This window comes from Nannobrachium achirus (assembly GCF_963921795.1).
Source record: "Nannobrachium achirus genome assembly, chromosome: 8".
Classification (NCBI taxonomy): domain Eukaryota; kingdom Metazoa; phylum Chordata; class Actinopteri; order Myctophiformes; family Myctophidae; genus Nannobrachium; species Nannobrachium achirus.
This window is the reverse complement of record NC_137817.1, coordinates 31,972,040-32,000,009: the sequence shown is the minus strand read 5'-3', so window position 1 is coordinate 32,000,009 and position 27,970 is coordinate 31,972,040. Positions and strand designations below refer to the sequence as shown.

Sequence of the window (27,970 nt, the reverse complement as noted above, 5' to 3'; positions counted from 1 at the left end):
GTGTTGCGTCTCTCCTACTCCATGTCACCGTCATCCAACTCCTCTGTGCCCTCTCTCTTGACCCAGGGTAAGGGCAGTGGAACATATGGGTCATACGTCCAGTGAGGATACACTCTCTTGTACAAATGCATCATGACGGTATCTTGAGAGCGCAGTTGGCTATCAAACACACACTTCATGTGACCATGAGTTCCTGAAAAACACAAGATCCAGAATTTCAAGCACTGCACCATGTCTTGAACAAAGAAACTATACTCCAGGTGAAAACATTCCAGAAGCCAATGATACAAATGTCCTAGATTCTCTCACCTAAAGCCTCCTTGATGTGACCTCTGCGACCCCATTTGGTTCGTAACTCGACTGGCTTGAACCACATGATGTCATCTGTTGTGGAGAGAGAAACAGAATCAAATCTCTGGTTCCATTGGTACACTTTATTAGAGTTAAATTAACACTGGGGCAAGGTCAGACCAAGTTTAGTGTAATGATGGAATATAAAGTACACAAATGCATTACTCAGGGTTCCCACACATTTTTACCAATTAATTTCCAAAACTTTTCCAAAACTTCCAGAATATTTAACCCAATTTCCAGGACTATATAACAATAATTCAGCTCAATATCAGGTCGCTTACTCCTATGCGCTGTGCCCTTAGACAGGTAGTGTATGCTAGTGGTTCTCAACCTTTTCAGGCCGTAACCCCCGAAATAATCATGTTTTAACTGGGGACCCGGCACCCAGACGAGTTAAGAAATGTTGTATTTTGTATAATAATATTGTGAAAATAGCCGATCTACATGCTCACAAGCATGTGAGTGTGAGCATGTAGATCGGCTATTTTCACAATTTCTGCCTCTAATATTTGACAATTTGGCCCATGTTTAATTTGTCATTTCAGAGGTATTAACAAAATCAATAACCAAAGACAATGCATAGCTATTTCTTCCAGGACCTTCCAGGACCCTTGATAAATTCTAAAACTTTTCCAGTACTGGGAAAATATTTTTCTAATTAAAAAATATTTCCAGGAATTTCATGACCGTGGGAACCCCGATTACTGGACAGCAGTGCTCACCCCTGTTGAAGAACATGTAGCGGATGACAGCGGAGCGCTTGTTAATCTTCAGTGGGTGTCCGCTTATCACAATTCTCTTAAGGTTAACACGTTGTGGGTCACAACTCAACAGGCTGCCTGTGGCCACCAGGTCCTGTATGCCTGGGTGACAAAAAGAACACTCAAATACAGGTACTGAATGCAGAACCCATTACATACAGTAACTAGAGAACAGAAAGAAAATGGTCACAGTACCAAAAAGCGACTATAAAATAAGATCACTTATTCAAGAACCATGCCGGTGGTCTGGCATTTTTAGTATGACTATGGCTCACTCTATACTTGACATCACTGCCAACCATTTTCCAAAGCATGCTGTGGTTTGTTTGATTTTAGCGGATGCCATTCATCTGTTTATTTCAGTGCAGTATGAAAACTTGAAACTTGCTTTAGACAGTACAGTATATGTTGTTGCCTGGTTGTTTTTGTCAATATTATGTTACTGTATTTTTTTTTTAGTTCTACTATTAACGTTTACCGCTGTCGATCGTCAAATTCCGCTCTGTTAGTGGAGCAGCTAGAATCAAACTTTGCAGCCACTAGCCTACACTAGACTATTCCCGCCTCCCCACTCCAGAAGAATTGAAACAATGAAAAAGAGAGATATATGAGATATATATATAGCCTATAATGATATGCTCATAATAGGGACACCAGGTTTAAAGTGGTTAAGTCTATGGCATACCATCAGTCCTTTGTTTGAAGAGCAGTGCCCCCCCAGTAGGGAAGGTGATGGGAGCATACACAGACACCACAATGGGGGCATCTGGCTGAAGGAAACGCTCCATCTTGTGCTTGTCACCTGATGAAAAGCAAATCACATTTTAATACCAAACTGCAGCTTAGTTCCAGCTGCTAAATGTGGTTTTAAGTGAACTGATGTGGTAATACACAAAACCAATATCGTATGCTACATGCCGGTGATTCCCCAAATGGTATGCAGAGACAAATCTTGCTGTGCATTGAGATTTTGTGACACCACACTATTATTGCAATATGAAAAACTAAAAATAAATGTCTTTTGATTTACTATATTAGTACTTTGTGTGCAGCGCACTCATTTCCCAAATGCAGAGGCAAATCCTACACGCTACACAATACATTAAAAACCTTTTCTCTGGCACGTTAAAGCACGTTAAGTAAATAATAAACATTAAAGAGTTATGGATATGAATGCAGGTGCGCATTGAGATTTTCACTTGCGCTTTTGTGTGCCTTGGGTACAAAAGGTTTGAAAACCACTGCTGTGCTGCATTATAGAATAAAATCAGGTGTACAACAGACATGTAGTCTCAATGAACTTGTACATGTACTATTGGACCTACCTGTGGTGTGTTGAGAGAAGATAGGAGAGGCTCTGAACCTTCTAAACCCACAGTGGAAGATCAACTCCTCTTTGGACTTGATGGGTTCTGTGTTGCTAGGGTGCCTCCGTACCAACATGTGCATGACTGACATCTATGCATGGAAGGAAATTATAGCAGAGCCATCGATATATGCGTTATTCAGAAAGGACTCAAAAGAACGATCAAATAGCCTTTATATACGGTGCAACATATTGTCGCTGTCAGGCAGAAACCTTGTATCTCTATCTTTCAATTTATGTTTTTTCCTAAATGAATGCCCTATTTCTAATGACTCATAACTATATTGGATCCACTGGAACACATCCTGAAATTGGGTGTACAAGATTTCTGCCCGACAGCGACATTCACATTTTCATGGGCCATACCTTCTGCTCGTGAGGCAAGAGGGACACCAGCACTAGAGGTTTGCCAGACTGGACACTCTCCATCACAGAGACGGGAACATCGATAATGTGCAAAGTCACATACCAGCCCACCTACAACAGTAGCATGAACGAGGGTCAGTGAATCCACAAATACAGTATACAGGGCATAGCAAAATTCTAAACTCATGCATATGCTTGTACCATGGCTCCCTCTTCCTCCTGAGCAGCCTCGGCTAGTATGCGCCGACGAGTGCGTTCAAAACTTTGGAACTGGAAGATGCGGGAGTAGTCGAGGGGCAGGTTCTCCATGGGGTCCCAGGGAGAGGAGCGAAAACTCTTCAAACCCCTGTAGCGCTGGAACCTGAGACCAGAGGATAGAAAAGGTATGGCACGACTGATGGATCAGGGTGACTGCTTCAGATGTACGTCTCTTCATTCACAGATGAAAACTTGCATGAAGTTTTACTAGCACCATTGTCTTTAAATTGATGTGTCTCACAGTATTACTTGAAAGGCTCTCAATAATGTAAAGCAAATGGTCCATACAGTGCTAACTAATAGAAGTACCATACCTGGTTTTAGCCGGCACATCAAGGGGCGTGTCCACCTCATCTGGGAACATCTCATTAGCCCGAGCTTCACGGTATCGCTTCAGACCTTCTCCCTCCTCAGCCTCATCCATGTGCTGATCATAACGTTGGTCTGCTCCAGAGCGCTCTGTGGAGCACAGTTCTTCCTCTTCTTCTTCCTCCTCTTCTCCAGAGTCACAGGCTGAACCAGGATCCTGTCACAGAACACAGTGCCATTATCAATGTATAAAATGACCACTCTAAGAACAGCCGTGGTTACTGGGTCATCAGCGCAATTAGTCCTTGGAAAATGCTATACCTGTACCAATTAGTTCTCTGTGATCGCTGTATGATTTTTCAAGGAATGATAATGCATTTCCTAATTCACAAGAAAGTTTCATATGAATCTAACTGTATTCTAAAGCAAAATTAGTAGCCAAACGATCAGAGTTATGATATGCCTGGGGAATCTAAATTATGCCAGGGAAAATAGAAAATGAACCTAAATTCATTCAATAGGCTTGGAAAAAGAACAACACCCAGACCAGCTTTGCAAAATCTCGATACATTCTATATGAAGAGCCGTCCCGTCTTTGCACCGATTCTTTGAAGCTATTACTTTCAAATTGTTTACACACAGTTTTAGCCCATTTACTGAATGTAGATGTCACCAGAGTATCAATAGGGAGATATCTCTGATTGTCTGGCTATGCACACAGATTCTCCCATTTTAGTCAGTATGCCAATTTCCCTCAGGTGTAGTCACTGTTATAACCCGCCTACAGTCTTGGGGAGTTTCCTCCGATATAAACATGAAGTCATCAGCTGCTTCTTCTCACCTGACTTTGAGGAGATTCACCGGGAGGATGTTGTTTTGTTTGTTTAGTTATTTTGGCATATTAGTCACTATACATACAAAGTTTGGGAAATACTGTAGACTAGAGCACCTGGCCAAGCCGGATGGATGCACAATGAAGGATTTTAACCTTACAGTCCAGTTCTAGTTTCCACAGTGGTGGGTAGGAACTTAACCTCTGCGCCTATCTCTGAGCCTGAGATGTCCATGTTCAATAACACCAAGTTATGATAGGCCAAAGTAATGATGTGCTACTCATTCCCTAGTATGTTATACACTCTTGCTACAGTATGAGGGAATCCACTCGGTCAGCATGGGGTTGACCCACAAGCCTTAGAACAATCCTAGCTGCAATAATAATCATAACCCTCTGAAGCACCACTTTTCCCATTGTTAACATCACCCAAATACTCCAGTGCGCTAACCCTGACATCAAACACATTAATAACAACCAGAGATCGAAAATGAATCCTTTGCACATGAAGAATTTCCCTCTCCTTTTAAGCAAAGCTGGAAATAAATAAATGGTCGTCTCCTCCCCATGTCCAGACAGGAAGTTCTGTTCATAGAACGGGAAGTCAGGAGGCTTCTCTCGGGACCCTTGTTCCAAACACTATTGTTGTGGTGAGTAGCCTGGCACTACAGGCCAGAGACAGACACTGAGAAAACAAACAATGCCTCCTGATAGAGAGGTGCACTAACCATGGGTCACGTATGCACTGTTCCACCACCGGAACCAGCAGCACTCAAAACGCACACCTTCTCCACCAATTAATGCCCCGTTCAACACCCACACACTTCCTCCTTAAGGTCACATACCTAAAAGGCGTCCCGTTTCCATGACAGCAAACATAACTTATGCTATTCATGTTGCCATGACTACAAGCCACAGACTTGAATCGACTAACATTCCTGCAAAGCAGTTTGACTGAACAGCCAAATAGAATCAGAAGACCCTGGCTTCCTGTGTTAGTTGTGTACCTGTGAATCATCCTCGTCATCTTCTCCGGCCATGACCTCATCCATCATTGCATCATCATCATCACTGCTGTCTTCCTCCTCCTCGCCATCCTCATCACAGTCATCCACAATCCATGTTGCTTGGTAGTCTGACATTCCCTTTGGAACTTTCATCACACGCCTGTTCTTTCTGGCCTCTGTCCAGCAGTAGAAAAAAAACATGAATAGATAGTGAAAGGTATAAGGATTGTAGCTTTTCATTTCCCATTGCTAGCGAGCCATGTGATGGATCCCCAAATACAAATTTCTATCTCTGGGACCCCCAATCTACACAATGAAATCCAAACTCTGAGAGTGTACATATGGAACCAAATGAACTCGTAAGGGTCACTTGTGTTTCCATGTGTACACTCTCAGCGTTACCGTCCTGCAACTCCTCAAGGAACCCTGGGGGTCCCTGGAACCCAACTTGAGAACCAGTGGTCTAGATCAACCACTGACCGTATTCAGGCGGTGGTAATTTTTAAATATATGTAACAGATCCAATTCCCACCTTCTGCCTCCATAAGCTCTGTGTCTGTGGGCCAGGTCTGCTCTCCTTCCATGGGGTCCACCTCAGCCTCTGCCAGCAGGCTCTCCCTGCGGGATGAATCTGCCTTCATCAGCACCCGAACTGGAGCTTCCTCCTCAGTGCCATCCTGGGGAACACATGGAACAGAGGACCAAACTCAGTGATGATATAGATATCCAGTTACTTACTAGTGGATCCTTTGCACTACACAATATAATTATTCTCAGTTATATGTCTATTCACACCGATATACAATTATTAATTAAGTTTAATCCCTTTTGGGACATTCCTTATGACAGCAGTCCTGTTACAACCATTCAGCTTAGCTAAACATTACTGATTTTGCTGGCAATTACTGTACTGGGTTAAAAAGGGATATTTCATTTTCAAAAAACCTTTGGTCATTTTATCATCTAATAATGCTTTTGGGAACACCCAGGACAGTTTTTGAATTGCTTGATTCAGTATTTAGATATTTGATAATTCATTTTTATCAGACACGCCCCCTTCCTATAGAAACCCACTTAAAACTAAATTTTAACCATCAGATTCATCGGAAAGACCCGTTCTTTTTCCGGTGACTCTTGACACCCTCCGAATACGTGAGCAGGCTGTTTTGCCTATAACCCTTTTAATTTATTTTTAATACATTTTTATTGTATTTGATTTTTTCTTTTTTTTTTTTCAAAAGAAAAATAAATGAAAAAAGTTATCGAAAAAACGCGGCCTGCTCACGTATTCGGAGGGTGTCAGGAGTCACCAGAAAAAGAAGGATTTGAAGTTAGAATAGGTTTGTATTGAAAGGGGGAAAATGAATCTCAAATATCTAAATACTGAATTAAGCAATTCGAAAACTGTCCTGGGTGTTCCCAAAAGCCTGATTAGACGATAAAATGACCCTTTTTGAAAGGGTAACAACTCTCTTTGGTCCGACCACCTAAACCTAACCTTAACCCTAACCTCAGTAAAACTATGCCTAAACCTAACCCTAACCTCAGTCGACCCAACAGGAGTTCGACCTATGGAGCAGTCCCCTTTGAAAGTGAAATATCGCTTTAATGACCATAATGGTGTATACAACCTCTATCAAGAACATAAAACTGAAATGTAATTAAAATAATGAGTAAGAATAAAAACAAAATTGATTTTGATTCCCAAGAAATCCACCTGCATGTCTACGTTTCCTCCTTTCCCAGGCTTCGCTGGTCTGGGTGTTGTCGTACTGAGCGGCAGGGGGTCTGAAGGAGCATCAATCTGACTGAGCTGAAAGTCTCCATGTCCAGTGATGTGTACCAGTCTGTCAACCTGCAGAGGGCGGCCACGGACATACCCAGTTACACAGAGGGTCCCTAAGCCTGTGGGTGCACCGCCTGTGGCCTCAGAGCTGTTAGGAATATAGGCTATGTGCTGAGCCAAGAGGTGGGAGCGTCTGGAGCGGAAGCCCAACTTCCTCTGTCTCTGAGAGCCCAGGTGTCTCAGAAGCAACGTGGCGTCCTGTTCTGTGTCCAACGGGAAGAGACGGGCATCAGGGAATCGGACCTCTGTGATCTTCGACAGAGCTCGTCTGCAGTCTACTCTCTTCTTGGCAGCGAGATCAGCAACACCCTGGCACACAAGCGCTGCAGGAGACAGCAAAAAAAGGAAATCACCAGGATTGAAAAACACAGAGGAACAAACAACGGTAAAACAAAAGTGAGGAACAAGCTCCTAACTTAATCACCAAACTCCATGGTAGTGATTTCAGTGCAAGCTGTGCTATCAAAGATCAAGTAATAAGTACCCCCTCAACCATCAATAACAACAAAATCCAATACAGTTACCCATTGTTCCTATTCTGGGGCTAACATTTGGCGAAAATAGATAGATAATGGAAAATAGATAATAGAACAATCTACAATCTGAGCTTGTAATATTTACTTGTAATACTTGTTGTCAGTGGATCCTTTGCACTACACAATATAATTATTTTCAGTATCTGTCTATTCACACCGATATACAATCATTAATTAAGTTTAATCCCTTTTGGGACATTCCTTATGACAGCAGTCCTGTTAAAACCATTCAGCTTAGCTAAACATTACTGATTTTGCTGGCAATTACTGTACTGGGTTAAAAAGGGATATTTCATTTTCAAAAAACCTTTGGTCATTTTATCATCTAATAATGCTTTTGGGAACACCCAGGACAGTTTTTGAATTGCTTGATTCAGTATTTGGATATTTGATAATTAATTTTTATCAGACACGCCCCCTTCCTATAGAAACCCACTTAAAACTCAATTTTAACCATCATAGATTCATTGGAAAGACCCGTCCTTTTTTCTGGTGACTCTTGACACCCTCCGAATACGTGAGCAGGCTGTTTATTATTTTTAATACATTTTTATTGTATTTGATTTCTTTTATTATTTTTAATACATTTTTATTGTATTTGATTTTTTTTACATTTTTTATTTGTGCAATCTTGTGAAACTCCTACAGTGTACTCACCGTGGCTGGGCAGACCCTGGGCAAAGAGACAGGAAAGGCAGTATTCTCCATAGCTGTCCCAACCTTCAGAGGAGTCCAGGACAAATACCAGGCTGTCTGCAACCTTTGCCACATCCAGCAGGGACTGCAGGTCAGCTATACAAAGAGCGAGGAAGTCACAGGATGAGACTAGAAGCAGCCATTTAAGAATCTGTTATCTACATTTTAGATCAACAGATTGGGGTCTTTTAGGGAGAAGCATAATGGTCTACTCTATACGGTATATGGTCTATACTGTGTATGTTGCACAAAAGACAAGAAATATATCATGATCATAAGACAAACAATTTGGGTTTCTCTTAAGTTGCAAATTGAATAAATTCATCCAAATCTCGGTTCCATTTTCTATCCTTTTTCACTCAATGTAAAGTAATCTAGTGATAAAGGGCAGGCCAGAAAAAACTATTCAAGAAATGTTTTCAATTCATACATAATGATGTCAATTAGCTAGTAATAACAGTTTAAATGTGATCCATTTTGGGCTAAATAAATATACCTAACGAACATCAGTCATCAGCTGACACTTACCAGTGTTAGGGCGCAGAAAGGTGAACCTTTGTTTGAAACGAGGCAGAATCAGACCAAAGCTGTCATTGATGCCACTGACACAGGATTCCTGACGAACCAGACCCCCAGCCTCTTCCCTGCGTAGCAGCTTAGTGACAAACCCAGCATCAACACCAGCATGAAGGGCCACCACAGCCACCAAGTGAGGGGGGCCATCCTTGCTACCAAGACGTCGCTTCTCTATCAGGACCTAGATGGACAAGACAAGACAAGACAAGACATCTCTTTCTGTCAGAGGAATTACAAGGATAAGGGAGAGATTATTCACACACCATTAAATAAAAACTAATTTACCATGTCTTTCTTATTTCTGCGAAGCTGGTTGGCCTTGTGTCTTCTGTCCATCTTCTTTTGCTCTTTTCTCTGTTTTTTGGTAAGGGCTGTCACCGACACTCTCCCTGTATGACAGACCATTAGGATCAGATCAAGCACTGCCAATGCCACTATGTGAGGTCAATATGGAGCTGCTTCCACACCAGGGTTAGGGTTTGCAATGATGATTTGATTTTCGTTGGGGGGAAAAAAGCACTTTCTGACATACAGTCAATGCATCACCGAGGATGAAAACACAATAAAGCCAGAGGGCTTATTTACATTGCAGACCTCTTCAACAAAACACACTAAACAACATGAAGAATGACAACACAAAACTGATTTCAATACACTACATAACAAATATAGGTATATCAGAAGCTTTTCTCTATATAAATGTGCAATCAATGCAATTTTCAAATATTTACCCTATAGATGTGTAGTATATATATATATATATATATATATATATACAACCCATTCCAAATAAAGTGCATATGCACCTCCACTGCATGTTATACAATAAAGTTCATTTTATCATAAGTGTACCTCTCTGCACTGCAGAGCCTCAGCCCTCTGTAATATAACTAATATTGCTAACAGAACAATTTCACATTAGTGTGCAACGTTTACCTTTCATGTCTTAAGAACAAAGACAATCTTGGCAAACATGCACTACACGTTTGTTTGGGAATGTCAGCAAATTCTCTAAATAATAGTTTTCTGGCATTGATAGTTTTTTGCTGATCTGTTATCTATTTATAGGCACCGTCGCCACCGTGCTCTGTAGTACAGCACAGCTCAGACGCAGTTCGCGATCAAGGAAAATGTCTCTACGCTAGTCTAGTTCCAACTGTGACCTGTCACCTGAGGGAGAGGTCTCAGACAACAAGTAAAATGGATTAACTGGAGTAATGTCTTTGTCCTTGAAAACCTATTGCTGATGTGGACAGCTAGGACTAGGAGTCGGGGGGATAAACACGTGTGCTAGCCTTGTAGAGATTATTCCGCATCAGGACCAGGACGACCCACTTGGTTATTGACAAGGAGAGTGTGATCGGCTAAAAAAAACTCCAGTCAAAGTCTTACCTTTGTTTTCTCTCTCAATTTCGCCTTTCGTACGATGCTTGCCATGTTTGTGGCCTTTGTTTTTCTGTTTAAACACACCGGGTCTGTGCGTCTGTTGTTTTTCCTCTCCCGCAGCCATTTTTACCATGTGGACAAAATCTCCACCCCCACCTCTTCTTCCGCATTCGCAACAGATACGTAATCACGCTATTCACGCGAATATGTATTTGCATATCGGGCATAGCAGTGGGCGTGGTTTACTCTTACTGGTGTCTAAAAAATCTCCCATTCATTTTATTAAATGTAGGCCTAGTATATAATTAAATATTCAAATATGTTTTTCACAGAATCAAATGTTTTATTGATTAATTGATTATTTTATCGGAGAAAAAGGAGAACAGCAAGTATAGTCAATACAATTGAAATGTAGTACAGTACAAGTACAGTTAAACACCCTGCCTAAAAGGAACATCCCAAATAAGACCTGGTCATGATTCACCAGGATCCTGGATGGCTTGATACCAAGGTCTCTGGTCTCGCAAAACATAATACACCTCACTCAGGTGACCCAGCCGGGGTGATCAAGTCCAGACTTTACATCCCAGTAGCTACCCACAATCAGTCCCATAGGAAAGACAGGGCCACACTCTGCTGCACCAAACTATTCTACCGAGACTGGGAGAGGCAATCTGGCGCGTGGAAGGACCAGGCTCTGTGGTTTGACTCCTGGCCGAGCTCCTCCTACGTCTAACCAGGTCCACTCCTGCTCTCACCAGGTCCAGGACCAGTGCGTAGCACCAGACTCCCAGTACCAAACATTTGATTTAGGAGAAGTGGGTTTCTGACTGGCTCTCCTATAGGCCTCACTGTGGGTTTGTTGGGCCTCTTCCTCACGGAAGACACAGACTGGGGCGCCAACCCATACTGCTATGAATCAATTGGTGAATGGTTCAGCACCAAGACACTGGACAGCGACAAGTGAGACTTAAAGGCCCTTTTACACTGGGCAGATCCCAGATCACAAACAAACAAACAAACAAACAAACAAACACATTCATGATTCAAACAAATAGAAAGGGCCTTGAGTAGCCTAGGCCTATTTTAAAGATTTGTCTATTTATTATTTATTATTATCCCTTTTCCACCTGAAACCTGATAACTTTGGTCGACCAATTCAGTTTTCATGTAGGTGACAGGCGGGGGCCTTCCTCCAATCATGATCAACTGGGGGTAGGCCTATTGGTGCGTGGCCCGCCCCCACTCGACCATGCTTGAAAGAAGCTAGGCCCCACTCTATCCTGATTGGAGGAAAACTTGTCACCCAAAAGTTTTTGAAACTGCTTATTCACCATATTCCTGGCCATTCTATGGTGGCTGCCATTTTCCTTTTACAGAGGGCGCTGGAGCATTTTTCTTTGTGTGCTGCTTCATAAACATCTTTTCACTTCCTCCCAAGTAAGGAAGTGACATGGAATTGTCTGTTGCCAGATTTTGCCAAAGAAATAAGCCCAACAGAAGCAACAACAGTAGGCTATACTACTTTACATTCACATTTGAGAATAGCAGATCAGCAAGCTCGCAATGTGTCACATTGCGACACATTGTGAGCTTGTATATTTGCTATTTAAAAAGTATTGAGGGAAAACATTTTTTTGAATATTTTTGAAACATTTTAACAACATAAATCTGTGTGGAGGTCCCTGGCACCACATATTTTCAGATGGGGGTCTGCGACTGTGGACAAATATGTAATCTGGGGTCCTTGATATGAAAAGATTTGGGAACCACTGGTTTAAAAAATATTAGAAAGTAAGCAACTATTTTTTTAGAGACACAAATTGCTTATTATAAGCAGACATGGCAGCCCCAGAGCCTAGAACGCCAACTACTGACACTTTAATGCAAGGACAACAGGAAACCAATGATGTTTTTCAGGCCAGCTTTTTCTGCCTCCGCCTCTTTCAGGATATGAACAGGAAGCCGGGGGCGGGGCCAGGAAGCCGGGGGCGGGGCCAGGAATAAAGTGAATATGGACAAACCAATTTTGTAATTATTTGAATTAAATGAAATCACTTACCCTACCTTTAACACCATACACTTGTGCACTAATCACAGTGGGACAGCGCACTGAAAGATGACATGGGTGGCAAATCAGAGCTACAAACAATATAATAAGCATAGTGAGATATAAACAACAAAAACACAAAACAAAAAAATGTCGTAGGCCTAGGTGTTTTGTATAGGCCCATTTATTTGTCCAAATACAGTCTGGGTAGACTAATATTGCAGTTTGTTATGTATAACAACCCCAAAACACCCATAAGTAATGGGTGTTTTGGGGGTGTTTGAACTTCCCTCACATTCTCCCCAACGTATTTTCACGAAGAGCAGCGGTGGAACGCCTGGAATAAAGACACCAAGGATACGCCAGTGACGTAAAACCAGTGTAACCTGTTAGTTGACAAAAATGACGTAGCAATTTTTGTCACGCTAAAAGCGATGACATCGGCTATTTTCACAACTTCTTAAACATTTGTTTTCTAATTTATGACATTTCTTAAGTGTTGTATTTATTAATTAAATTACTTAGAAACATCACAATATTTTTTTTTATTCATGAAAATCATTTTTTTTTAATTCATGAAAATCTTAACTTTTGAGGGAATGGTTTTTGAAAATCCTTTGACAAAATGTAGGAAACAAAAAAATTAAGGGACCCATAAAATGTGTCCGTGTCCGTGACCCACAAATGGGTCCCGACTCCCGACCATGGTCCCGAGCCAGTGTTTGGGAAACAGTGAGCTCGAAGCACTTCCGCTAGATAAGCATAGTCGTGAAATGTGACGTCCTTTACTAATCCTTGGTAAGTGTATTGTAGTTTGAACGCTCGCTCGGCGGCCATCTTTGGACCTGCCTGCCTTGCCTGGGAGGGAGTGGGATTCGAGGATTCTGGCACCCCCGTTAGCTCTAGGGTGGGGATTTTAACAAGTAATGTTTTTGCCATTCTGTATAATATAATCGATTGACAGCTTTGGGAATAATGAGATTTCAGTAATAACAAAGTAGTCCTTCGGGTGATTTAAAGGACGAGTGCTTTTCTTATCCCAAATTGGTTGAATTACACGACATTGTGTGCTCCGCTGAAACCCTGGCCTGTCAGAGGAGGGTGAGTTTCAGCTAACAAGCTATATGCTAGCTAGTGTTAGCTAGCTACCTAGTCATAAACATTTACCTGTTAATGTTAGTTAACAGACCTCTTTATCCATTCGGATGCCGTACCACGCATTCAGTCTACATGGTGTTAATATGTTGTTAGACCCTCGCATAGCACTTATAACTTGACACATTCAACTGTCATTTTAGGCTAGCGTTAAGTTTTGCTACGATAGCCAGCTCAAAGCTGTTGATTTGTGTTGTGTGTGTGCGCGTGCGCGCCGTGCACTTCGCCGTGCGTTCTGGAGTTCTACTTAATTTAGGTTGACTTTGTTGCGAAACAGCTGCTGCAGCTGTTAGAACTGGTAACCTGAAGTCTCTCTGGTGAGTGCACTGGTAGCAGCTTCAATCAGGTGCTGCCTAGCCACAGGTGGTAGTTAGCTGACTATAGCATCATGTACGTTTAAGTTTCATTATTTTACAGTTTCATTATTTTACAGTAGTATGATTGTCCATACTTTAGCAATGATGGCTTTTTTTTAAGTTGAGACAGTCATTGGTGGTGGTAAGTTACCAAGTGCTAGTTACGGTATTTTCAAGATTTACACAATGCAAGTGTGCATTGATTGATTGATTGAAGGCTTTATTAGAAGTTTGCATAGGAAAATGTACAGATTCATGACGGTACAGTTCACTGGTACAAGGTCTACTAAAAGGAGATCCATGAAAAGACTAAGCTTATTTCAACAGGAAACCATTTAAGTATCTCATATAACATTGAATGACAGACAAATAGAACACAGTACTATGCAGTAGATATGTAAAGAAAAAGGGGAAAAAAAAGAAAAGAAAACAGTAAATCTAAACAATATGGGTGCATCGCCCATAAACAACTCTACACATGGAGAAAGTAAAAGAAAAGCTCTGTTCTTTATTTGGCTTAGCTGCCAATATAGTGTCATCTGTCAACACACGTTTAGCAAGTTAGTCTAGGCTCAAATGTCTTTACCTAGTGTAACTTCTGTTCATAGGCTCCCTGTTGGTGATTCCGATTGATCTTTCAGAAAGAAAGCCATCCACTAAGCTCACATAATTTGTTTGTGGTACTACATAGACAGTATTGCTGAATCACAAAAAATAGTTGTATCTGGATGCTTGTATTATGGCTTGTTGTTAATTGCATTTTAATCCATTATTTGTTTAGTGAATTTACAGTCCCAATTTCTTTTACAAGACTACAAGGTTTTATTTATCATAGGATAGACATGCAAGTCTAGGTGCATATCCAGTAAGTGCCATGGCTATTATGTCAAAGAAGACAGATAATCAGTAGACTAATTGCTCATCAGGCCCCATTCCTTCCTCCCTGTAGCTGCACAGACAGGAAATGCTGAAAAATGTGGTGCAGTGAGAGCATACACAGGGAATCTCACCCCTCTAGCTTTGTTGTCCTGCCTGGCTGCATTCTTGTGTGTGTGTATGTGCAGTCGTTGGCACGCAATAGTGTTTCATGAAGGTATCAGCTGTCATCACTCACTTTGCTGCTGCTCACGTGCTTGCAGTTGAAAATGCCATCATGAGATATGACAACAAAGCTCATTCATTACCAACAATGTAGCAAAGAACGTTGACAATAAAGAGGCACAGTCCCACATGTTAATGAGGCTTTATTTCAGGGCTGTGGCTGCATCTGTGCGGTCAAGTGAGTTGTCCAGTGTTGCTGCTGAGGGACAAAAGATATCTGCTGGGACTGAGGGCTGCTCCTTCAGGCCGGGAGAGACCAAGTCTTGTGACTCTGGCGTCAGCTCAGCTCTGCATCTGTTTGCAGCTGATCATCTGAGTTGCATGGGCTCTGTGACTTGAGTGATCTCTATCCCAGGGGTCTTCAACGTTTTCTGGCCGAGGACCGCTTAGCTGAGAGAGTGACGAAGCAGGGACCCCCCACACCCTTTTCATAGATTCCATATACTTTCATCATTTGACAGCACAATCATATTTTGGATTCTTGTCAAATTGTGTTTTCAGATATTTAACCACTTGAATCGTCAATATTTAATAAACTTGACGTTTCACTCTGTATTTAGTCTGCTCTTTTTCCCCTCTACACCAAACTTCTTTGCCGAAAATGGCTCAAGGCGTTGTGAGCTTGTAGATCTGCTATTTTTGGCTAAAGTTCTCAGAATATGGACGCTAGGGTTCAAGTGGTTAATATAAAAAAGGAGGAAAAAAAGTCACAAAGATTTGGAGGAGCCCTTGTAGTAACTCTGAGGACCCCCTAGGGGTCCCGGACTCCCTGTTGAAGACCCCTGCTCTATCCCAATTATTAGGCTTGATATACTACAGAATACAGATGCTGCAAATAAGTTACATTTTGAGGGTAAAAGTGGAGTGATGGGTTTTATTTTTATTTGGTCATTTTGTACACTGTGGAGAGTGATGCTACAACATTGTGTTAGATCTGTGAGTAATTTGAGTGTGCCACCAACATGCTTTGTTCTGTTAGGTTAGCTTATGTCATCTCACCGTCAGCTAGTATGTTGTAATGTTGGTGTCTTTGTTTGCGCTGGAGACTATCCTTTGTTTCCTTATTTCATCTGTCTGTCTACATACCTGTGACTGAGGGTGTGAGGGAGGGGAGATTGTTGGGAGTGGGACCTGGCCAACTTCTTTTCTTACTGTAGTTCATGTTACTATGGAAATGGGAGACTGATCTCTTTCTACCTCTTGTCAAAATGGACCAGGATCTCCAACTGGTCACTCTGCACAATTCCACCCAACATCACCACCATCTTGTTGAAGTCTTGCCCAGCATTTTCCTGCTGCTGCTATTAACAGGGACAATTAATTATTCATCCCTTATCTGACTGACACAGAACCTTTTAACAAAGCTTGTGTAGTACACAGTGTACACACACACACACACACACACACACACACAGTCATTGGCCGGTAACTCAGGATACGATACATAATATAATGTATAGTACAGGAGTCATGAAGCAGTAGTACACATACCGATCCGATGCACATGGCCAAATTGCCTGAAGGTAAAGCAAAACACTTATAGATATGGGCCTTGGAAGTGGCAGGGTCTAGATTTAGATTTCACAGAAATTTTTGAGTGGTGCTAACCGCTCCTCGGTCTGGCTTTGTGTGTACGTATGAGTGTCCGTATAGCACAGAACTCCATGTATGGAGATAACTGACGTCACGGACAGAACAGCCCATAGAAGGAGATATGCACGACTGCACGTGTGTCGTGTTTGATACCTTGTGAAGTGAACACCTCACTTTGCACAGTTGCGATTTATCATGCCCTCTCACTTATCTATACCTCTACAAATGTGTCATGCGCTCTTTATACCTCTACATATTGGATCTTCCAGCGCAATACAGGCAAAATACAATCAAACTGAATTTTGCGAGCACTGGAATCACCAACATCCTGATATATGATATATCGAGCACAGCCTTAAAGAAGTAGTTCACCCCCAAAATGACTTTTTTCCTATTGATTACTCACGCCATGGAGACTTGAGCTCAATAATATATTTAGTTTTTTTGTCGCATTCCTAAGACTAAAATTTGATTACAATAAACTTACCCCCATTGATTCCGGATGGACACAAATCCATTTGGTGGTAAATTTACTAGAATCATTCTTTTTTGCCTTGGGAAGGTGACAAATACAAAAAAAATATTATTGAACTCAATTCTCCATGGCGTGAGTAACCTAATCAATAGTCATTTTGGGGGTGAACTACTCCCTTAATATCCATCCCATTATTGTCATGTGGACGCCTGGTTTCGCAGACATTATATTGAGATCTCGGCATGGCCTCCATGTCACTCTCGTGGTCTATGATGTCAGTCATCTCTACATTTGTGAAAAGTGTATTTTTGCATTTTCCCATTCAAGTCAATGGAGAGTATTTATTCGTGAATAAATTATATATATATGTGTGTATGTATGTATGTGTATGTATATACTATATATATACTGTATGTGTGTATATATATATATATATATATATATATATATATACACGCACACGCACGCACGCGCGCGTATCTCTTAGCAAAATATTCCCGATGAAGTCGGTCGATTTGACATATAACCCAAGTGCGTGCCACCAAAACTGGGAGGAGTAGCGTGGCAAAGAAAAGAAAGATGGTAGAAAAAGTCAGACCAGTACTATAGTATAGTCCCTGTCCCTAATGTGGTTGCCCTGTTAGGGCAATCACACACAATGTAAGAACAGGGAACATACAGTATGGTTCTCATGTACTCTCTAAAGCTCTTTCCACTGTCAGTGTTGAAAGGGATATGGATATGGAACGGTGATGGATGTTCTTCATTCACATATTAACCTTTTAAATTTTGTATTTAGGGCATGGGTCTTCAACAGGGGTTCCGGGACCTCTAGGGGGTCCTCAGAGTTACTACAGGGGGTCCTCCAAATCTTTGAATGATAGAAAGTTTTTTCTCCTTTTTTATATTAACCACTTGAACCCGGGTGTCCATATTCAGAGAACTTTAACCAAAAATAGCAGATTTACAAGCTCACAACGCCTCGCGCTGCAAGGCGTTGTGAGCTTGTAGATCGCTATTTTCAGCAAAGAGAGGGGAAAAAGAGCAGACTAAGTACAGAGTGAAAGGTCAAGTTTATTAAGTATTGACGGTTCAAGTGGTTAAATATCTGAAAACACAAATTGACATGAATCCAAAATAAACTGATGATTGTGCTGTCAAACAATGAAATATGATGAGGTTGTGGGGGTCCCTGCTTCATCTCTCTCTCAACTAAGAGTTCCTTGGCCTGAAAACGTTGAAGACTCCTGATTTAGGGTACTTCTTGCTCCCTGTGGTTCTACCTCCCCACTAAACAAATCTGCTTTTTCTTTGTCCTCTCAGGTTGAAACACGTATGAGGCCACTGTCCTGCAGATGAGCCATTGGTGGGGGCTGTCGCGTCGCTGTGGCATATCCAGATAGTTCCTGGCGACAGCGGCATTGCCCCCCTCATTATGCCCAACGCCAGTCGGGCGGGGTGCCTGAAGGACCCCGATGTTGCTGAGCTTTTCTTCAAAGATGACCCTGAAAAGCTCTACTCAGATCTACGTGAGATCGGACATGGCAGCTTTGGTGCAGTCTATTTTGTGAGTAGTTTTAGTCATCACATTTGGGCCAGGGTGCTATTTGGGCATCACTTTATTATCCTGTCTTGTGGTGACTCTTCCTGGGCAACCCTGGCGTGATTCAGCCCTGCTGTGTTTCACATTTAACCCATTTAGGCCTACAATTATTGAATGCTTTAACTATTGAAAAATAGCAGATATACAAGCTCACAGCGTGGCACCGAGTGCCGCGCTGCGAGCTTGTAGATCTGCTATTTTTGAAAAATCGTGAAAATGTGTGCAATTTTTTCAATATATATTTTTCAAAGCAGACTTTTGTAACTCAGATCTCTGCTTCTGGGGGGGTCCCTGGAACAACATATTTTGAGATAGGGGTCTGCGGCCGAATAAATGTAATTTTGGGGGTCCTTGACATGAACAAGTTTGAGAACAGCTGATTTAGAGGAAGGATTTAGAATTTGGGTCAAAGATCGGGACAAAGATATTCAAAGACTTGCACACATTTTCACGGTTTTTCAAAAATAGCAGATCTACAAGCTCGCAGCGCGGCACTCGGTGCCGCGCTGTGAGCTTGTATATCTGCTATTTTTCAATAGTTAAAGCATAAAAATAATGGTTAAAGTGGTTCAAATCTAACGCGACTCGGGCGCGTTCCAGGTATTTGAGAGTTAACTCAACTTAAAGTTAACTCTTCACAAAAATGTCCAGATATGTTATCCAAGCATTATCAGATTGCCTAATTCTTACATCAAGGACAAAATAAATACCCAAAATGTAGATATGATTAAAAGTGTACAGCTAATGAGGAAGTGGCAATGCAGCATCAATGCATGAGAAATAACTTTTGTTTTTTTCTTGTCCTTCAGGCACGGGATGTGCGTACAAACGAAGTGGTGGCCATCAAAAAGATGTCTTATAGTGGAAAGCAAACCGCTGAGGTAAACAATATTGTACATGAATAACCTAAACAATTATCTATATGAATCTGTCGAACCATGTTGAATTTTTATTTTTATTTTTATCATCTTATACACAAGTGTAAAATATATTGGTTTTGTCTCCTCACATTGTAGCAGCAATAACAACAATAGCAGTATAAATTAGAATAGCAGCAATCTGAAGGTAAAGAGAAATGTCAAAGTATGTACATTAATCATAGCACACTTTGTGGTGCTTGAAGGTACTTTGTCAATGGTTATGGCATTAAAACATTTAGACCCGAGGCCAATTCTAAAAACGCCATCTAAATCTTGACCTATGTTTTCTGAAACATTATATATATATGTCACCGGATGATAGAGAAACAGGACGGTCGAGAAACGTAGCACTCGTCATGCAGCACGGGGCGGAGCGGAGCCGCTCGATTGTCCACGACATTGCAAGCGGCGCGCAGGCCAGCGGACCTTGGTCCTGCTCTTCGCCCCCGAGCACCTCAGGTGCGAGTGGCCGCGAAGAGCGGGCCAGGGCTCCGCCGGCCGCGCGAGTTACGAAGCCGTGGTGAATGCAATCGTTATATTTATGCCCAGGCCGTAAGGCCTGGGCAAGCCCACGATAAACGCCCTGTCCAAGTGACTACAATGGAGCTAATGGCTAAGCTAGGCTAGGCTAGGCTAGGCTAGGCTATTAAATAAAGTCGCAAATAGAGTCGCACACGAGTGACGTCAGCGCCTTCACTAGTGAATGGCTGTTGTCGCCACCTGGTGGTGATTGGTGTGTGGTGAACGACAAAACAAGCGCTCTTACATAGAACGTCCTGCGTTACCCAAACATCCGGTAACATATATATATTTAAAAAAAAGAAGGTTAGGAACATGGTTATGTTATGAACTAAATGCAATATAGTCATTTTTGATTGGCAAGATAAACTCTTTATCATTGTCGCTCCAAACATACCAAGATATTATTGTTGTATAACACAATTAACCAGTCAAGTAATAGATACAGGCTCACATTGATGATACCGTATACGCATGCACTCAAAATGACACTATGTAATTATGGAATAAAATGTATCCTGAAAGTATTTGTCAGTGATGTGAGTTGACCCTAGGGTTGCCTCCCTTTTTATGGTGTCAATTCCTAGAAATGTGTGAAAAGACGTGTGCACCAGCTTTCTTTGTGCTGCCTAGTCTAATAATACACTCCACAATGAAAGTTCTCTTTGAAAGATGTCTGTATTTTCTTTGTTTGATACTAAAAACTCCACATGCAGAAATTGGGATAAAATGTCATAGTTGTTGCAGATGGTTTTATTTCAAATCAAATCAAATCAAATGTATTTATATAGCACATTTAAAAACAACTCTCATTGTACCAAAGTGCTTCACTTAAAAATGCAATTACAAACAATCAAAAATGAAAAATAAAAGTAGAATTGACAACGTACAACCATAGTGCTTCACATTTAAAACATTAAAAATAGTAAGGGAACAAAGAAAAGGCATATTTGGATGGATGTTTCTTACACAAGGATGCATTTTAATTACTCTGATTATTATTATTTTTTTCTGCCTCAGAAATGGCAAGACATAATCAAGGAGGTGAAATTCTTGCAGAGAATACAACACCCAAACAGTATAGAGTACAAAGGATGTTATCTGCGAGAGCACACTGCCTGGGTAAGGTTCTAATTGGTAATTAAGATGATGTTGTATGGTTATTGCATATTTTCCACCACATTAAACCAAACCTTCACTGTCCTTCACGTTTAGTTGGTAATGGAGTATTGTCTTGGATCTGCCTCAGATCTGTTGGAAGGTGAGTTGGAGATTTTTCTGAAATGAGGTGACAACTTTGAATAATACGAAGCAAGTAGTCAATTCTTAACGAAGTTTCCATTTGTGGCTTTCATGCTTTTGCTAAGCTCTATTGATGAATGTGTCCCCTGTAGTTCACAAGAAACCTCTGCAAGAAGTGGAAATTGCTGCAATTACCCATGGTGCTCTTCAGGGGTTGGCCTATCTTCACTCGCACAACATGATTCACCGGTCAGTGTGTTAGTGTATGTTGCGTACCTTCACTTATGCACTCAAGGAATGTGACCTCTGAAAAGATATACATCTTCTGTGTTCTGTTGGTCTGACAGAGATATCAAAGCAGGAAACATCTTGCTGACAGAGCCAGGTCAGGTGAAACTCGCAGATTTTGGTTCTGCTTCCATAGCCTCTCCAGCCAACTCTTTTGTGGGGACGCCATATTGGTACGTTTCTATTGTAACCTTCCCTGTTGTAGCATCTTTAACCATATCATATCTATTTTGGTTTCCTGTTTTATTTGCCTTTATTGTGTTAAACACATTTATATATATCTTTTCTTTTAGGATGGCCCCAGAAGTAATCTTGGCTATGGATGAGGGACAGTATGATGGAAAGGTGGACATATGGTCTATGGGAATAACATGCGTAGAATTAGGTGAGCTAACTGTTCATTTGTTTTGGCTCAGATCTGGCACTCCTGTTGATACTCTGCTGTACGGTCACCTTGTTGGTCAATATCATATGCCTTACCTGTATTCGCTAATGTATTCATGCTATTCCCAATCCATGCAATCTTTGTATTTTCCATATTGCTTGTGGATGTCACCCCTTATGTGACTTGTAATTTGTTTTCACAGCTGAAAGGAAGCCTCCACTGTTCAACATGAATGCAATGAGTGCCTTATACCATATAGCGCAGAATGAGAGCCCAACACTGCAGTCAAGTGAATGGTAAGCAGGGAAGCTTATCCTGAAAGGTTTTGCATATTGCACTCATGCACTGTTATTATTGCTCTGTATGTTTTAGACCACACTTGCCATGCATCCCATGTCGTATAATGCATTATAATCTGTATTAACACTTTGCAATTATAGTTACAAGCATTCATAAATACTCATAATGCTTTCTAACAATAATCAACACATAAAGCATTTTGTAATTACTAATTTCCCACATTCCACCACACTCTCTAGGACGGATTATTTCCGAAATTTTGTAGATTCTTGCCTTCAGAAATTTCCTCAAGACCGACCCAACTCTGAGGAGCTGTTAAAGGTAAGAATAACACTTATTCCCAATATACTGTACTTGATTGACCTGAGGCACATCAACACGTTGAGTGCTTGTAGATCTGCTATTTTTTCTGAATGTTCACTCCAGGATAGGGATGCTTGGTTTCATATGGGTAAGAGTTTCTGACAGCAAGCATGCGTCTTATGATGGCCAAACAGTGATACAAAGTCTTGTTTCCACAGAATTCATCACATTAGAATGTTGCGCTACATATGTTGTGATGCTTCTCTTGTACCACTACCTCCCTGTCTTAGCATGCGTTTGTACAACGGGAGCGACCAGAATCGGTTTTGATGGACCTGATCCTAAGGACTAAGGATGCTGTGCGTGAGTTGGACAACTTACAGTATCGCAAAATGAAAAAGCTCCTGTTTCAGGAGGCCCACAATGGCCCCACAGCCGAGGCCCAAGATGAGGATGAGGTATGTAACCTGACAGTTTATTCTGCTACTCTCTCCTTCCTTACCATCTTTCTCTCTCACATTTTTTCATTCCTTTTTGTCAATACTGTTTGTAGAACCTTATATTATAAAGTACTATCCTAATACTGTATAGTACTGTACTAAAATAATCTGGTTGTGTCTCAGTGAATCACATTCTTAGCCAACTGACTATAACCTCAGGCTTAGTAATCAAAGTAAATGTAATGGCGCTGCCTTGTGTCTGCACTTTGCACTGGACAGTGGGAGGCAGAGAGAGAGTGAAGCAGCAAAGCATGTTTGTTACTGCATTGCTAATTTCTCACTTCAAATGTAGTCTGCATATTTTAGTGTAATGTTTTAAGTTTAAAACGAGAATGTTTGTAATGCACCGTCCGGCCATCATCGTGAATTAGAATCAGAACATAGCTTCAGCCCTGGGTCTCCATAATGAGAAATGGCTGCTTGGAGGAACATTGAGCTATGTCGTGTATTTCCATTGTTAATTATACTGTATCTCAATTGTGATCACGGATATGCTCTGGTCTAGGAGTGTGATGAAATACTTTTATTTGAAAAATCGTGAAAATTATAATTTTGACCCGATTCTATAAGTGTCTTTTGAATCCTTCTAAGACTTTTTTGAAAAAAACTGTTTCTATGTCAGCAATCTGGCTGGCCATCGTCAAAGAAAAGGTCCTTTTCACTTGACTGGAGCTCAGTTAGTCTGTTCTTGAGAGACTACTATGTCAGTGGTTCTCAAACTTTTTCATGTGAAGGACCCCCAAAATGATATGTATTTGGCCACGGACCCCCATTTCAAAATATCTAGTTCCAGGGACCACCCAGAAGCAAAATTTGAGTTACAAACGTTCGCTTTGAAAATACATATATTCAAAGATTTGCACACATTTTCACGACTTTTTCAAAAATAGCAGATCTACAAGCTCGCAGCGCGGCACTCGGTGCCGCGCTGTGAGCTTGTATATCTGCTATTTTTCACTGGTTAAAGCATTCAATATTCCTTCCTAGGCCTAAATTGGTTAAATGTCTTTAACCGTGTGCTCTGCTGTGGTGTCCGTTGTCCTCAGGAGCCTGAGCACAGTGTGGGCAGGACCGGCACAGTCAACAGCGTGGGGAGCAACCAGTCCATTCCCAGCATGTCCATCAGTGCCAGCTCCCAGAGCAGCTCTGTCAACAGTCTGACAGACGCTGGTGACGACAAGAGTGAACTGGATATGGGAGAGGGAGACCACACGGTCATGTCCAACAGCTCTGTGATCAACCTCAAACCGGTAAGTCATGTGGCTGAGGTTCCGTATCTGACCAATTTCAAAATATAGAATCATTTTGAACATTTTCTTTGTTACCAAAAAAAGAACATAAATCCACACCAAGAAGGATTAACTATAAATGACTATAATGATAATGATATGGGCATCCACGCTGATGAACGTTACGTTCAGTAAACATGCGTTGTAAGTTAAGATGGAATTTGATTGGTTGTCAGTGTTTCACTGCGAAAGTGAGTCCAGTGCCACTGTCAATATAGATGTGGTGTGGACTCTGCCATCCACTTGAGTTACTTTGTAGAACGATTTTTAAAATGATAACATTTATAGTTATTGTTTGTGTGAATGGCCTTTAAGTCAGTAATTAATCTGATTCCTGTTACATTGGATTTGCAATTTGTTATATATCTTTCAGGAGGAAGAGACGTACCATGACGATGCTGAACCTCACACACGCCCAACTGAGCCACAGTCTCCCCCTGCACACACGCCACGGCCTAAACGCAACCGTGAACACTTTGCTACTATACGCACAGCCTCTGTGGTAAGAGGACAGTGTGTGCATTCAAGTGTCATTTCCAGAAAACGGCTATTTAATTTCGGATGGTTATCTTTTCTATACGTTTTGGATATAAATATGATCATTACATTTTTCATGTTGCTGGTTTTGTTAGTGAGGTCTTTTTCTATGTGTGAAGACAAGTGATCTACAAAGGACCCCTTGCGATATGACGCGTTGCTCATAGATCTGTTATTTTTGGCAAATGATACCATCGTACATAGATTAAGCTGTAGGTATTGACATTTGGTGCTGAATGTACTGAATTGTTTGGTACTCGAAACAGTTCCCAGTTGGTATCCAGCTCTATATGTGTAATGTTGAAATGAAATGGCTGGCATCAGCGTTGGCCATTTAAAGCCCAGCTTGTAGTGTTTGTGTATGTGTAGGTATTGTTATGTCTGTTTGTTAACACATGCAACGACAAACACTTTGACGAGAATTTGTGTTGACCTGTGATGTTTGTGTGCCAGGTTACCCGCCAGATGAAGGAGCATGCGCAGGACTCAGAGTTGCGGGAGCAGATGTCAGGCTACAAGCGCATGCGGAGGCAGCACCAGAAACAGCTGATGGCTCTGGAAAACAAGGTTAAGGCTGAGATGGACGAGCACAAGCTCCGTCTGGACAAAGAGCTGGAGAACCAGAGGAACAGCTTTGCCCAGGAGATGGAGAAACTCATCAAGAAACATCAGGCGTCCATGGAGAAAGACGTACTGGCCTTTACCTCACCTTGCCATTAGGGATGGGACGATAGGAACATTTCATGTCACGATTATTGTGACCAAAGAAATCTACGATATTACGGCGATAATCAAAATATCCCCAACATCCATTATCCTGGGGTGGAACATTTGCCAAAAAATAGCAGATCTACAAACTCACAATGCGTCGCAACGCGTTGTGAGCTTGTAGATCGGCAATTCTTTGGTAAAGAGATTTGGTAAGAGTAAAAAAAATACAATTACGTTATTTGATACAAGTATGTTTTTTATAACGATAAACAATAATAACAATTATCGTCCCATCCCTACTTGTCATCTGTTGCCATGTCACTTTAAGACTGCTGAATGTAGACGAATGCTTTACGGTTGAAGTGAATCTTGCTGATTTGCTATGTCTGTTCTTTCCATCAGGCAAAGACGTTTACTAATGATGAAAAGAAATTCCAACAGCACATCCAGAGCCAGCAGAAGAAAGAGCTAAACAGCTTCTTAGAATCTCAGAAACGAGAGTACAAACTGCGCAAGGAACAACTCAAGGAGGTCAGGAATCAAAGTTAAAGCTGCACTGTCTGTCTTGCTCGAGTGTGCTTGTGTGTGCTTTTGAAGGGTCCCCTCTTCATCTAAAGCTGCACTATTTTGGCATGTATCTTTTTCATATTTTGATTCCATGATATTTTTCAAACTTTTGTTAAAAATATTGAACGGTTTAGGCATCAAACACTAGAAACTGCCAATCCCGACTGCCACGTCTTGATTGAGAATTCAGCCCTCCGATGATAATAGCTCATGTTCGAGGATGGGGGAGGGCGATCTGTCCTACCTGTTCAACGGGGAGAAAAACAAGCTCGCGTAGTGTTTTTTCGCATGCTTTACACATCATCCTGGCAAAACACTGCACTGTCTGTTAAACCATTTTATGTGTCGGTACAATCGCCACTCGCTTCAATTTCTCACTACCACTGTCTGTTGCCTGCTGTGCGGGCAGCTTGTTGTTGGTACTTAAGAAAATAAGAGACAGTCGTTAACCACCAACTGTGCACGGCTTGTCAACACCCATTCTGATCAGGTGCTTAGTTGTTAACATTAATATGCAAGTCTGTAATAAACTTGTTACGGAATACTACAACATTTGTGCCTTTCAAGTTAAATTAGGCCTGTGGGAAATGCTGCTCATCTGCAGCATTTCTGCAGAGATTATTCCCCCTCGTTGCAGTTTGTGTGTGCTTGTCGCTCATGGGAATAATTAGGCTACAACGTGGACAGGAACAATGACAAAATATCACTACTGACAAGTGAGTTTCGAAATCTTCACTCAGCTTGATGTGCATGTGATCAATTAATAGTACAGTAGCTATAGATATTCACAGCTATGTGCATGCGTAATGGTTGGGCGTGATGACCACTGTTCTCAACAGAGCTAATGAGTGGTGGTGTGAGCACAAAAAGTTAGGAAACTTAAATTCGATCCATTATACTCTATTATCTCCCCTTTAATAATATTAACCCTAACCCTATAAAACACAATGATGATACAAAAATGATATAAAAGTTTTATATCATTGTTGATTAGTCACCTTTACAACGAGGTACAGCTTGTAAGCAATCAGGCATTCGTGGAATGAGCAGCACAGCTACACGTGTGGGTAGCGCCCCCAAAGAATGTGCCAAAATGGACATGCAATACTGTTCTGCTGGCATTCACTCTTGTTCTGGTCTTCCCTGACACAGAGCTTAAAAATGACAAAGTGTAAAAATGGCCAATATGTGTTGCTTTTTCTTTTCCTTATTGCTGTGGGTGAGTGCAATCATTCAATGTACCAAGCAACAAAGGTGAATACCAACAGAACAGTATTGCAGGCCTTTTTGATTGTGCTATTTGGCTGTGTTGCTCATTCCACAAATGCCCGATATGCATATAAACTGTATCTTGTTGTAAAGGTGACTAATCAACGATAGCGTGGTGCATTGGTAACTGGGCTCGGAAAGATGTTGGCTATTGTGCCAGCTTGCAATCACAAATCATATTGGTGATCAATACAATTATTTCAGTGTACATAGCCCTTACACATTAATAAACTAGTAGCAGCATAAGAAAAATAAAACATTCTACTAATTTTCTGCCTTTGCGTGGACTCTTAGGAGCTGAATGAAAATCAATCAACACCTAAGAAGGAGAAACAGGAGTGGTTGTCCAAGCAGAAAGAGAACTTCCAGCACTTCCAAGCAGAGGAGGAGGCAAACCTGCTACGTAGACAGAGACAGTACCTAGACCTGGAGTGCCGCAGATTCAAGAGGAGGATCCTGATTGCTCGCCACAATGTTGAGCAAGATTTGGTTCGCGAGGTCAGTTTTCTTGGAA

The 27,970-nt window shown here is 41.4% G+C and overlaps 2 protein-coding genes across 5 annotated transcripts in view; one reads left to right on the top strand and one right to left on the bottom strand.

Moving 5' to 3' along the window:
- Nucleotides 1–13,664, bottom strand: tsr1 (TSR1 ribosome maturation factor; the record flags this gene model as incomplete). Of its 3 annotated transcripts, none has more annotated exons than XM_080732228.1 (15): nucleotides 1–193; nucleotides 310–384; nucleotides 1,077–1,217; nucleotides 1,801–1,917; nucleotides 2,441–2,573; nucleotides 2,848–2,958; nucleotides 3,049–3,208; nucleotides 3,420–3,631; nucleotides 5,254–5,429; nucleotides 5,786–5,930; nucleotides 6,971–7,422; nucleotides 8,293–8,427; nucleotides 8,860–9,088; nucleotides 9,193–9,296; nucleotides 13,511–13,664. In XM_080732228.1, the coding sequence occupies 14 exons, from the start codon at nucleotides 9,241–9,243 to the stop codon at nucleotides 15–17; spliced, it is 2,316 nt and encodes a 771-aa protein (XP_080588354.1). In that variant the 3' UTR covers nucleotides 1–14. The 3 variants fall into 3 exon arrangements, with proteins under 3 accessions (XP_080588354.1, XP_080588353.1, XP_080588355.1); XM_080732227.1 differs by lacking the exon at nucleotides 13,511–13,664 and adding an exon at nucleotides 10,300–10,426; XM_080732229.1 differs by lacking the exons at nucleotides 9,193–9,296; nucleotides 13,511–13,664 and adding an exon at nucleotides 10,300–10,396.
- Nucleotides 13,190–27,970, top strand: part of taok1a (TAO kinase 1a) — a 27,297-nt gene continuing 12,516 nt past the window's right edge. The window contains exons 1-16 of one of the 2 annotated variants that reach the window (XM_080732225.1): nucleotides 13,190–13,250; nucleotides 18,347–18,590; nucleotides 19,436–19,507; nucleotides 21,086–21,187; nucleotides 21,281–21,326; nucleotides 21,460–21,556; nucleotides 21,655–21,768; nucleotides 21,889–21,980; nucleotides 22,183–22,276; nucleotides 22,520–22,601; nucleotides 22,874–23,041; nucleotides 24,130–24,333; nucleotides 24,746–24,874; nucleotides 25,363–25,599; nucleotides 26,023–26,151; nucleotides 27,751–27,954. In XM_080732225.1, coding sequence (XP_080588351.1) covers nucleotides 18,459–18,590; nucleotides 19,436–19,507; nucleotides 21,086–21,187; nucleotides 21,281–21,326; nucleotides 21,460–21,556; nucleotides 21,655–21,768; nucleotides 21,889–21,980; nucleotides 22,183–22,276; nucleotides 22,520–22,601; nucleotides 22,874–23,041; nucleotides 24,130–24,333; nucleotides 24,746–24,874; nucleotides 25,363–25,599; nucleotides 26,023–26,151; nucleotides 27,751–27,954 — 1,902 coding nt within the window. In that variant the 5' untranslated portion in view covers nucleotides 13,190–13,250; nucleotides 18,347–18,458. Of the gene's footprint in view, nucleotides 13,251–13,319; nucleotides 13,445–18,346; nucleotides 18,591–19,435; nucleotides 19,508–21,085; nucleotides 21,188–21,280; nucleotides 21,327–21,459; nucleotides 21,557–21,654; nucleotides 21,769–21,888; nucleotides 21,981–22,182; nucleotides 22,277–22,519; nucleotides 22,602–22,873; nucleotides 23,042–24,129; nucleotides 24,334–24,745; nucleotides 24,875–25,362; nucleotides 25,600–26,022; nucleotides 26,152–27,750; nucleotides 27,955–27,970 lie in introns of those variants that run through there. The other variant, XM_080732226.1, reaches the window with a different exon arrangement.